The 13,158-nt window shown below is 46.5% G+C and overlaps 1 protein-coding gene across 1 annotated transcript in view; it reads left to right on the forward strand.

Moving 5' to 3' along the window:
• med13a (mediator complex subunit 13a) overlaps positions 1–13,158 on the forward strand; it is an 86,672-nt gene that overhangs the window by 64,434 nt on the left and 9,080 nt on the right. Inside the window, exons 12-21 of the mRNA XM_080508853.1 lie at positions 1,067–1,188; positions 1,495–1,585; positions 3,330–3,541; positions 4,588–4,784; positions 8,508–9,430; positions 10,623–10,790; positions 11,291–11,514; positions 11,623–11,812; positions 12,055–12,508; positions 12,598–12,829. Coding sequence (XP_080364979.1) covers positions 1,067–1,188; positions 1,495–1,585; positions 3,330–3,541; positions 4,588–4,784; positions 8,508–9,430; positions 10,623–10,790; positions 11,291–11,514; positions 11,623–11,812; positions 12,055–12,508; positions 12,598–12,829 — 2,813 coding nt within the window. The remainder of the gene's footprint in view (positions 1–1,066; positions 1,189–1,494; positions 1,586–3,329; positions 3,542–4,587; positions 4,785–8,507; positions 9,431–10,622; positions 10,791–11,290; positions 11,515–11,622; positions 11,813–12,054; positions 12,509–12,597; positions 12,830–13,158) is intronic.

A 13,158-nucleotide genomic window follows, 5' to 3' on the forward strand; every position in this document is an offset into this window, starting at 1 on the left:
TGAAAACGGCTCACAAGAAAGGACAGGTGCAACGACACGTGTAACGTCAGACCCTCACACCTCTGCTCTCACAGGACCTTCACACTCTCACCACAGGATGCACTTCAGTTTCGGTCTGACAGCTTGGCAAACTGAAAACGGTTTTTGTTGCGGTCTCGGCACTATGTCAGCAGACGCTCCACTCGGCTTCGAAATAGACAACTGTCCTTCGCAGTTATTTTTTTAATTTAAATCTCATATAACAGATTTGTCATGCCGTGAGCATTTTGATAATTGAATTCAGATGAAAATCTACCTCAAGGATCGGTTTAGAGGCGAAGTGAATTGAGGCCATCCGGGGAAATCGGAGTAAACAATCGCAGTTCAAAGCAAGACAATTTCCTTCATTAAGTCCTCAAGCAGCCAGACTCTACTTGTGGACAAGAGATAGAGTCCCGGAACGTTTTGCGTGTGCATGCATCGATGCTGGTTCACCACGTCTGTGGGGACGTAAACATGTTTACACACACATAAACAAAAAACGGAAACTTGTTTCAAGCTTAAGTTTAAGTTCAGGGTAAAAGTTAAGGTTTGGATAGTAGTGGGTATAGGAAACGAATGTTAGTCCATGTAAAGTCCCCTGTCAGTAATAATGCATTGTTCTGTGTGTGCATGCGACTTTCCAACGTGCTATATTTTCTCCAAAAAAGCAACCATAATGTAATTTAAACCATGAAACATGCACGTGTTCTGAATTTATTACATAGTTTCTGTTTATTAAAATCAGTTATTTAAGTTGTACAGGATCTCAGCTGACGATGTGCAGGTTGCCAGTGCATCACAGGGCAAACACACTTGGGACCATCACACATAATCACATTTACACAATCATGTGTTGATCAAAAATGCTGCATCTCCAGATATCTTGTTTTTGAGACCTAATTATCATAACCAACGTTGAAACTTGAAAATGACTGATAAAATCCTAAAGCAGGGCTCTCGAACACATTGCAGTGCGGGTTAATGTCAATGAGTGACGCGCTCCCAAGTAATTCTTCTATGTGTGTGCCTGTGTTTTCCCCCGCAGACGCTCAGCGTGCGGCTGCTCATAACCGCATGGCGTCCACCAGCCTGATCCACGAGACGGACCTGGTGGTGTCCATCAACGACCTGGACAACCTCTTCAACTCAGACGAGGATGATCTGGCGGTTAGTAGACATGCACTGCAGTGCATATCTCTTTACACTGCTTGTGTGTGTGTGTGTGTCTGTGTGTGTGTGTGTTTGAGAGAGAGAGAGAATTTTCTTCACTTTGTCCGTCATCAGCCGATATTTCTCACTTCCCCCTGCTATTACTCTGAGAAGATGTCATGTGCGATAGTGACTCTCGGGCCCCACAGGTGTGAGGAATGACTGTCAGTTTAGAGCGGTAATAATTAACTGACTCCTCCAATCACCTAAATGGCCGGGTGTTAAAAGTCTCTCCCTTTCTCTCTCCCTTCCTCTCGTCCACAGCCTGGTTCCCGGCGGCCGGTGAACGGAACGGACGAGAAATTTGGCAGCAAGGAACCCAAGCCATCGACTCTGGACCCCGTGTCCTGCATTAGTATGTATCTCTCCATCTGTCTTGCTCTCGCTCTGATTTCCCCGACGTGCCATGTCCTTTAAACTACGAGGGATGGATTTACCTCGAGTGTTAATCTTGAATCAGATTTGTCACACCTGCGAGCCCCTGGAAAATTAAGAATGGTACTGAGAATTTGCCAGGAGCCACTTCGGCTCTAAACGGCGTGTTCCCCCGGCGCAGGATCTCGGCTAAGTGAAATGACATCATATCTCTTAATCCTGTAAATAAAATGAAAAGGCTGCCCGGGCTCAGTGCAGCGCTCGCGCTCGGCTTTGCCACCTAGTGGCGGGGCTTGTTGTTGTTTGGCGTGAGCTTGACAGTCCGTCAGCGTCGGGCTGGTAACTGACAGCTCACAGACATCCTGTTGCTGCTGTCTCGCCCGCCTGCTTTTGTTTTCTGTACTGCAGGCTCGCCGCGCTCACACTGGAGTCTCACCTTCAACTTACAACCAATTTGTTGGCTCAAGCACAGCTGAGCTGGGCCTTCCTTCATCTTCCTTTTTTTTTTTTTTCTTTTTTTTTTTTCCTGTGGAAAAACAAAACGCTTTTGTTACTTATTGTTAGGTGTGAGCTCAGGGACACTAACGTAGAACTGAGGAGAATTTAAGGACACGCTATACTTTACCCTGAAGGAAATTGGTCTCAGATCAACCATTGTCTTTTAGCTTTACAAACCGGTAATGTACAGTCTTTCACTCGGCTCTTTACTTTAAATTGTTTGTTTCCCCTCTGGATGGATCGTATAAAAACAAGTGTATGGTGTGAGAGTCACAGGTTTGGGATCGGGCCGTGCGCTCGTTCAGTCTTCAGTGCCTAGAGAGAGATGAGCCGTAACATTATAACCACGTGCCAAACACTAGATTTTTTTTCCAGCTCGAGACATAATAAGCTGCACTACCTAAACTAAGAAATGGCAAAATAAACACAATTCTTCAACTTCTGCAGTAGTTTGGGCTGACAGGAGCTGCACTTTTCAAGATGGTGTGAATTCTGATCCTTGCAGAACCACTCAGATTCGTATGCCTGCTCCTGTTTTCCGCTTCCAGTACTTCAACTAGGGCTAAAATATTCACCTGCTTTCTCATACGTCTTACCCACTAACGCATGCTTTGATAAAAATATCATCATTATTATTCATTTATGTTGTGGCTGATCTGTATTTTCTATATCTGAACTCGGTATCAAGGAGACAAAACTAGCGCGTTCGATGATATTTCTTCACAGATCAAATAAAAGAAAGCTAAAAAAAAAAAAAAAGGCTTAAGCTGCGTTGCTGCAGCCTTGATAAAATCTTTAAGAAACTGCGAAGGATAAAAGCTGAGCAGTTTTGTCAGTTTTGAGCGAGATATTAGATTCCTCGCTCTGCGCCTCTTATTCTATTCATATTTAACATTGTGCTTGTTGTATTTAGCTGCGGAATAATGACACACACATCAGGCAGCACGCTGACGGTGCGTAGTAACGCTCAGAGCTCAAAATGACACATTTTACATTATGCACATAATTGTGCATAAAAAGTGGTTTGTGTCTGTGAAGCAATTTAAACACAGCGAAGAACGTGCAATTGAGGTTTTCTTTCTTTTTTTGGTGTCCCCCGTTACCCTCGTTGTCTCACAGCGTGGGCTTTATGATAAGGTGTTACTCCGCGCGCTTGTTCCTTGACACATGATGAGAGACTGAAAGTCTTTTTGGTCTTTTCTTTTTTCTTTTTTTTCCACCACCAGGTTCAGCAGATCTGCATCAGATGTTCCCCACACCTCCCTCTTTAGAACAGCACATCATGGGCTACTCCCCCATGAACATGTGCAGCAAGGAGTACGGCAGCATGGAGGCCGGCACGGGCATGACCGCACTGGACGGCACCTCGTCGCTGGGAGGCCACTTCAAGATCGAGGTGGAGGAGAGTTTCTGCAGCCCCAAGCCATCGGAGATCAAGGTGGGCCTCCTCTCGCTAAATCTCCCGGGAGTTATTGCTCTGACGGGGAAACCTGGGCTGACATAATTATAGGCTCTGGCACAACCGAGTGGATCCGCCGAGTTGAATTTATGGCCAGAATTAGAAGACGTCATAAGTCTGAGTGAATGATCGCCGGTGGATGGATGTTCTCGGGTGCTTATTTTGAAGCAGCCGGTGAGATTGACAATCCAGTCTTTTTGACGCTCGCCTCAGCAAGCATCTGATCGATGGAAGCGCCCATGAGCCAAGCAGGGGCCTTCCAGTTTGTGCTTGGGGCGTTGTCACTCGTGAGATCGACTGATTAAACTACAAATGTCTTATTTATTGTGTGGAAAAAAATAAAATACATTGAGGGTTTTCTGGCAGGTGAACAGAATACATGGAGAATTGAGCACAGAGACACACTTCCAGCCACATACAGTCTCCAGTGTTTCCACCCTGTTTGCCCAACCTGCAGGGCCCTGCTTCATTTTTTCTTTACTGTTTAAGAGAGTCTGCAAGCTGCACAAAGACAACCTCGCAAAAAATTGTGGGACAAAGATGAATCGGTCAAAAGGGAACAAACAGCTTACAAAGACAGTTGCATTGAATATGGCTTCATTTGAAGTCGTGGATAAAATTAGAGCTGAATTCACTCTTTTGCCGTGAAAAACTGGTGAATGAAAGTTGAAGAAAAAACTATTCAAGCTGACGCAGCACCAGTCCGCCGAACACCCTGAGACGCAGTGCAAAAGGAACTCTTCCTTTACAGAATAATACAAAGACACTATATTTTAAAATATATAAGGTGATCCCACTTTTTCCAGGGTCTCATATTTGCACAAACACTGTATAGAGGAACCATAATAGAAGAAAATCCTTACAAGTCCACAGATAGCCCAGCAGATTTTTTATTTTTTTTGCTGACACAAGCATGTGGCAGTTGTAAACAGGAAGTGTCCAGCACTGCATTTTGAATAGCTCAGAATCACACTGTTTTTCCTGTGAATTAATTCCGTTCCGTCTTCCCCCATTCAACCGTGCAGGACTATTCCTTCGTGTACAAGCCAGAGCTGTGCCAGGCGTTCGTGGGCTGCTCCATGTTTGCCCCCCTGAAGGCGTTGCCCAGCCAGTGTCTTCCCCCCATCAAGGTCCCCGAGGACTGCATCTACCGGCCGAGCTGGACGGTGGGCAGGGAGATGCTCAACCCCGTGCCTGTCATGGCCTTCCTCAACAAGGACAGGTGCGTGACTGCTGCTGGTTGTATTAGCCATATTACTCTGCCATTTAAAAAAAAATAAATTAAAAAAAAAGGTCTTTAGGTGTTTTTTTGTTTGTTTTTTGTTTTAAATAATTGGTCATAATGACACGAGCAGAGGGAGAAGCACTGATTCAGCTGCGCCCATCGCTTCGCACTGTGTGTGCAGGGAGGCGTACAGTCAATCCCACTGTGCTCTCTTTCTGTCCCCCCACCCCCACTCCCGGTCTCTCCCCGGACACCACCTTAGTCGGCAGCTCAATTTCCCATGCATGGCTGCCTCGGGCGGAGCAGGGAAATGAGTGTAAAATGCCTCCTTGGTTGAAGATGAGGATTATCGCTGGAGTGGTGAGACGGGCCCCCACAGCGGCTCCATGCCACCTCACTGCTCACAGCAGCTTGGCGTCTTCACTGTATCTGTCACTGAGCTGCACGGCGACACCTCCTCGGCTTCCTCTTTGTTCTTTTTTTTTTTTGTTAATCTGCATATTTATCACAAGGAATCCTTGACTGAAGCTGGATTTGTCACATGTGCTTTTTTTTTTTTTTTTTTCCTCCTGGATTCAACTCACCTGGGCGGACTGATTTATTATCACACGCTCGCGTTTACTGATCTTTTTCTTTAAATTTATTTTACTTTATTTCCTTTCTATCTCGACGTTAATTTTTTAAGTCTCAATGTTCAAGCACGCGTACACATTTTTAACAAACCATACCAACATTGCGAAGTAATAACTGGCCTGGAGCAAATACCAAAGTGTTTCTTCAGGTCTAGATGTGAAACTGTTTTGTCTCATGAGAAAGAGAACGGCACAGTGAGTGTGTAATGAAGCGTTGGTGTATAGCAGGGAGGGGACATTTGGATCAAGATAGGAGCAACAAAGATTCCGTCCTCTCCACCAGAGAGCCACGTCGTAACAGAACAGCTGGAAACTCAAAGAAGTAATCACATCTTCTGCATCTTCCTCAAAATACATTTAGTTTTGCAATTCTTAACCCTTCTTTTCCAATTTTTCCTATAATTTTGCCTGTACTAAAAAAGCTTGTAGGTATTTACATTTTCTTTTTACTCAAGTAAAAAATGTTAAGTTTAAGTTGAGATCCTGAAAATGACACGAAAGGGTTCAATTTATTACAGAAATGTGTGCACGTTTAAAAACTGGATCAGGATTGAAGTTGTTTTCAAGACTCACAACATAGTAAAAGCTACTAAAATATGAATTGATCATATTTGTATCCAATTTTTTCAAGAACAACATTTCTTTGCACAAATGGTAAAATAGTGTCTTTTTGTTTTTTTTAAATAAACCCACACTGCTCCAAAAATTAAAATCAATTATTGAGGGTGTAAAATCATCCTACCCCACAGAAAATTCTAGTTTGGGGATTTTATGTTTTAAAAATGTGGGTTAAAATTATTTCAATGTCATGAAATGGTTCAATTTATTTCGCAAATGCATGTAAATGTAACGGTTGTGATCAGGAGTGAAGTTGGTCGATCGTTTTAATGGATTGAGAGTGTATCACACTTTTTTCAGAAGATTATTTGCAAAGTGTAAAAGGTGACTTATTTTTTTATGAAACTCACACTGCTCAAGAAGAAGTAATGCAATAAAATCATTGTCAATTATTGATATAACGGTGTAATAATCTCCCACAAACAACTCAAGTTTCCATCTAGCATTCAAGTATTCCTCAAAATATGTGTACTTTTACAATATCTAACCTTTGTGCAACCTAGGAACATCCTTACCTGTTTATTAACTGAAAATACCCAATAATTTGTTTTTAGTAGTGGGAAAATGTGGGTTGAAATTCTTTAAATGGCATAAAATGTCTTAAAGAAGTACAAGCAAATGTAATAGTTACGATTAGGAATGAAGTTGGTTGAAAGATTTAATGCCGTGAAATTTAGAAAATATTAATTAATCTCTTCTTTTTTTTTGCCCCGGGAGCAAAAAAAAAAAAAAAAATTCAATTTCAATGCATTTAAGTGACCATTTTTCAAAATGATTTACAGGCGACAAAGAAGTCAGATGTTTTCCACATGTCTAATATGTAGCCAGTACTTTTAGTCGATATATATATATATATATATATTATTATTATTGTGCGTGTTCATTTGGGAGCTGGGCTCCGGCTTCCAGAAAGTGCTCTGTAGAAATGATGAAGCCTTGTATGATGAACCCGCTGGTGCCTTCGCCCCGGCTGGAGACGGCGTTGTGCTGGGACTTCCTTGTAATGGGCCTGCGCCAGGAGTCGTTCCCCACATACAGCTAGGGACATGATGTGCTCGCCCTCCCCCTCCCTCCCTCCCTCGCTCCCTCGCTCTCCCCTGCTTTCTTCATACACACTCTTTCTCTCCGCTTCCTCACAGTTGCTTGCCAGCCCCAAAAATAACCCTCACCTCAGAGGGACTCTTGTTGAAATGTTTATTGAATGTCCTCGTCTCTCCCTCTGCTTCTCCTGGCTACCCATTTCCCTCCCTCCTCTCCCTCTCTCCCTCTCTCCCTCCTGCATTCTTGTTCTCTCATGTGTAAACATGTGCACAGTCTGAGCCCACTCTGCATTCCTTTTGTAGTGAATGTCGTCGTGCCCTACTGCCTTATTACTCCAACTGTCTTCACAAATTCGGTGAGACAGTGAGATAACGGCGCGTCGTTATCTGAAGCAGTGCCGTTCTGGGACAGGGGAGAAACAGCTAGGTTCCCTGTGCCAGGGCTGGCGGCGCTCCTGGACACAATTAGACTTACAGCACAACAAGAACACAGCTGATGGTACACCGTTTCTACACATGGAGGACATAATCTCATGACGAGGCTCCTTTTATATCTTGTCTGTGCACAGTGATAAGGGTTTTGGTTTTTAACTGACATGAAAAAAACATTAGAGATTTTTTTTTTTGTTTCAATTCATGGCAATTTTCCTGTAAAATACCGACAAAACAGCCAGTGTCAACAAGCCAAATTAATTAGATTTTCTGAAGTATCCGGATGGAAGTTGACCCCGATTATAAGATGGCCGACCTTTTTGCAAAATACAAGATCAAGTGTTGCCTTTAAGAAGATATCAATTTCTTTATATGGCATTAATTGGTGCTATAAATAGAGCTGATACAAATGCGTGCAATTTAAAGAGCATGACGTTGCCAAACAAGACTGTGTGCTTGGCTCTTCTACACTCCTCAAATCGTTCCAGATTATATCCACATAACAATATTAGAACCCCGTTATAAGCCTCTCATAATATTTGACCACGATGTTCGTTTTGTTGACGGTTCTCTTCCACACTTCAAAGCACGCGTCTTCTTTTTACTTCTGTTTTAATGCAAGTTTATAATTGAAATTCCAGTTTCCTATTTAGGTTGAGAATAGTTATAGAAAAGACAATTTGTCAGTAAATGTCATACATGACAGATGACTGTTCTGGACCGAAGCACAAAGTAAAGTTGAATGTTGGATATATAATGGAGGAAATACTCAATCATGGCTTATCAGATAATTTGATGGTTTTGGGGGGATAATTTTTCCAAGTTATTTCTCTGAACAGACGACACGTCCATCGTCTCTGCATATAGCCAAAGTAAAGTAGGAGTCAAGCTACAGCCAGCTCTGAATGAAACAACACACAAATCATTTTGACTTCAATGACGCCGTAGGCAAAGTGACTTTATGTGTAAACCTTGCGCTTCATCCTCTCTGCTCTCAGCAACATCCCCAGCGTGGGCAGCACCATGGACCAGGACTACAGCCAGACCTACACGCCTCAGACCCACACGCCCATCATGTCGAACAGCGCCCCGCCCAGCAACAGCGGCGCCGGCATCCTGCCGTCACCAGCCACCCCGCGCTTCTCCGCCCCCACCCCGCGTACGCCGCGCACCCCGCGGACACCCCGCGGCCCCTCCAGCGTCCAGGGCTCGCTCAAGTACGAGAACTCGGACCTGTACTCCCCGGCCTCCACCCCCTCCACCTGCCGGCCGCTCAACTCGGTGGAGCCGGCCACGGTCCCCTCCATCCCCGAGGCCCACAGCCTCTACGTCACCCTCATCCTCTCCGAGTCGGTCATGAACCTCTTCAAGGACTGCAACTTCGACAGCTGCTGCATCTGCGTGTGCAACATGAACATAAAAGGAGCCGACGTGGGCGTGTACCTCAGCGACCCGGTCGGCGAGGCGCAGGAGCCCTGCAGCTGCGGCTTCAGCGCCGTGGTCAACCGGCGCTACGGCAACGGCTCCGGCCTCTTCCTGGAGGACGAGCTGGACATCATCGGCCGCGGCTCCGACGTCAGCCGGGAGGCGGAAAAGCGCTTCGAGGAGCTGCGGCTCCACTCGCTGGAGAAGACGGGAGTCGGGAGGGGCGACCGCGTCCCGGACGAGCTGATCCTGCTCCTGCAGGACCAGTGCACCAACCCCTTCTCGCCCATCTCCATCCTGGAGCACGACGTGGTGACGCGGGGGCCGAGCGGCGCTCCCATACCGGCCTGCGTCAGGGTGGAGGAGAGAGACTACCACAGCGACTGTTACATGGCGCTGGAGCACGGCCGGCAGTTCATGGACAACATGTCGGGGGGGAAGGTGGACGAGGCGCTGGTTAAGAGCACCTGCCTTCACCACTGGGCCAAACAGAACGGTGAGAAAAAGAACATATCTCATGCAGATCTCAGATTCATGTAAGCAAATTCTAGGCTTGTATATAAATGACTGAAGAAGCAATGGAACAATATGCAAACTTCATTTATATTTTTTTTCTGTTGTTGATGACACATTGCCACTGCGTTTGTGCACGAAATTTGTGTTGTTATTGTTTATAGTGTATTGTTCTCTGCAGGCATGTGCGTGGCTTCATTACATAAACAAGCAACAGCACCCACTAGTGGCCCTACAGGGAGCGACATTGTATTCAGTGTTTCTGCTGTTTCGGTGGAAACTGACATTGTTTTCAAAATGTTGCCATGCAAACGCAAAACCTTTCTGAAACGTGGTGTAAACAAGGCTTCAGAGAATAAATAAGGAAGTGGAGGCGCTATAATGCAGACCTGCACAACAAATGCACAATAACTGTTTCTAGTGCTGTACAGTATTGAGCAGGTGTTCGACTAGTGTGAAATATTGCGACTTGTTGTTCATGTAATAACAGTAGAAAGACGTCTGATTGGCTTTAGAGTCATTCTGCAGCTGGAAATAAAAAAACACCCAACCAGCTTAAAATTAGATGGAGAAAAGTAAAATAGTAAACCGCATATAAGGAAACTAATTAATAAAAGGCTTGGAGCATATATTTGTATATGTCTAATCATGGATAAAAATGTTTGCATATATAAAAGTCCAACAGAGTAAAATATACAAAAGATTGAAATGTGAGTGTTAATTATTAATTAAAGTTGGAACGTCGTGAAGCAAAAGTGAAATCAGGGTCAAACCAAAGTAAAACACGGATCAAAAAAAATGTCTGCTAATATGAATAGATAAACACTCGAGCATGAAGTTATAAGATGAGAAATTTAGACGGAAAAAAAAACTCTGCATCCGTGCATATTTAATCTAAATGTTCTCTTCAAGTAAAGTTCAAGTGCTTATTTTTCCAACCTTTTTCAAGGGTCGCCGCATTTTCTACCCCGATAAGTTGAGAAGTATCAATACTTAAGTATTCATGTCAGGCAAACCCGGAATGCCTTCAGGACGTCTGGTTTGGAAAACACCTGATTAAACTTGAGCCCGGGAGACTTTAACAGCACGCGGAGATGTCTGCTGTAATCATTTTCCCCCCCCCCCCACATACACTCCTCTGGTTCCTCATTTTTGGGGTCACTTGTGTTCTCCAGCAGTGGACGTGAGCGCGCTGTGCTCTCAGGACGTGCTGCGGGTGTTGATGTCCCTGCAGCCCGTGCTCCAGGACGCCATCCAGAAGAAGAGGACGGTGCGGTCGTGGGGCGTTCAGGGTCCCCTCACCTGGCAGCAGTTCCACAAGATGGCCGGCCGGGGTTCCTACGGTAAAGCCGTGCAAATGTATTCACCGGTTCCGACTGTTCTCGCTTATAAATAAATCAGTGGCCCCCCCACACACCCCCTGCGTCAACACAAAAGTTTTCACAAATAAGATTCCTGGAGAAACTCCCCGAGAGTGAAAGAACACAACACTTTTTTTTATTATCAACTGGAGCACGAAAGTATTGGCTTTCAAAAAGCGTTATAGCTGGGTCCACAGTATCCACAGTGATAAAAAAAAAAACATTTGGGATGTGTGTGTCTTGGTCCAGAAAAAGTGTATCTTGTGAGATCACTGGAGAGTGCGTTCCCTCCGGTGTGGCCCAGACGTCGGCCCTGCCGGGAGGAGCTGTCAGATCCTCGGGTGACCCCACACTCTGATGCACAGTGGAGGTGCTCGGAGAGGCGCTGACACCTTACCTGTTAGCAGCTCTCACTTGCTATCCTGCTTCTTTCTTTTTTCTCCCCCCCTCTTCACTCATCTCCTCCCGTCTCCCCCCCGCAGGGACCGACGAGTCCCCGGAGCCTCTCCCCATCCCCACCTTCCTGGTGGGGTACGAGTACGACTTTGTGGTGCTGTCTCCGTTCGGCCTGCCCTACTGGGAGAAGCTGCTGCTGGATCCCTTCGGCTCCCAGCGGGACGTCGGGTATCTGGTGGTTTGTCCCGACAACGAAGCCCTGCTCAGCGGCGCCAAGAGCTTCTTCCGAGACCTCACCGCCGTCTACGAGGTGAGAACAAAGTGCATCCAAATATATAACGTCGTAGCAGCGTCTCTGCCGTTGCTCCACAAGAACTTTCTTCCCAACTTCCACTGCTCAACCGACTTCTTCCCGCAGTCGTGTCGACTGGGACAGCACCGGCCCATCTCCAAAGGCTACCCCGATGGCTTAGTTCTTGTGGGTGGCAGCGGAGCCAAGAGCCTCGTGGATCAGCCAGTGAGCGAGTGGTTCCTCAAGGCTGCCAGCGGCAACAGTGACGCCTTCACCAAGCTCAAACTCTATGCACAAGTTTGCCGCCACAACCTCGGTACGTGACATCGGCCGAGCTGCTGCCTCCTCTGTTAGTCAATGCCGAAATCATTGCTAAATTCTACCCTGTGCTCTACTTCATTAAAGTGTGACTATAAAAAGGCTTTGACTACTTGAAAAGATCAGAGCTGTGAAATGCCCCCCAAAAAAAAGAGTGATCAGGGTGATGGGATGGAATAAATAGAGCGTCTATACAGTGTAGCCTGGATTGCTTCATAATATATACGCTTTTGTTTTCAGCTCCGTACCTCGCGTCACAGCCATTAGACAGCTCCCTCATCACGCAGCCCAGCCCCCCGCCCTCATCCAACCAGACAACAACCAGCTCCTCCTCCTCCAGTGCAGCCGGCCAGCAGGGCACCACGAATGCCGCCACCTCCTCGCTCCCTAACATCACCACAAACAACAACAACAACAACAGCAGCAGCAGCAGCAGCAACAACAGCAACAGCAGCGGGACCGCAAACAGTTCCGCGTCATCCAACAGCCTCGTGACGTCGTCAGGCCAGCCGGGCGGCACGATACCGTCTGCCAAGCCCAATTCCTTCCCCCCGTTCGGAAACATGGGCAGCCAAAGCCAGGCAGGCGGCCCCCAGGGCGGACAGCTGGGGCAGCAGGCGGGTACCCAGAACACTGGCACCTCAGGGGAGAACTCCAGCAGCCAGCCGCAGGGGTCCGCCGAGCCCCCCGAAAGGTACCGCTCAGCACCGGCGACCCGCAACGGCACGTGGCCTTCTCGCAACGCGTCGGGATTAATCGCGCTCTTCTCGTGTTTGTGTCCAGCACTTTGGAACGGGAGAAAGTCGGCGTGCCCACCGACGGCGAGTCCCACGCCATCACGTATCCGCCCGCCATCGTCGTTTACATCGTGGACCCCTTCAGCTACGAGGAGGCGGACGGTGGGCCGGGCCCCGTGCCGGCCCAGTCCAGCGTGTGGACGCTGGGTTTGCTACGCTGCTACCTGGAGATGCTGCAGTTCCTGCCCCCACACATCCGCAATTCCATCTCAGTACAGGTAAGTCGACCTCCCAGGAACACAAAGTAACCGCAAAGTATACAAAGACCAGATCCGATTAACCCGTGGAACTGACGTAAATTACCATGTGAAAGTTTCTCGCCTGCTCTGTGTATCCCTGTGTATGCTAATGCGGAAACTTGGGAAGCTTTCTTACTAATAATGTGAATCACCAGTGTTTATGGGGCAGCGCTTAATATATGCGTGAGTTGTACTAGATTGCATTGCATATGCATGATGCATTCATTATGAAAACAAGAGTTGCGCAACTGGAAATTAACCCGAAAATATTTGACTAAACAGAATAATTTGACTGATTTATGTGGCAT

Source organism: Blennius ocellaris (genome assembly GCF_963422515.1).
Source record: "Blennius ocellaris genome assembly, chromosome: 14".
Taxonomy (NCBI): domain Eukaryota; kingdom Metazoa; phylum Chordata; class Actinopteri; order Blenniiformes; family Blenniidae; genus Blennius; species Blennius ocellaris.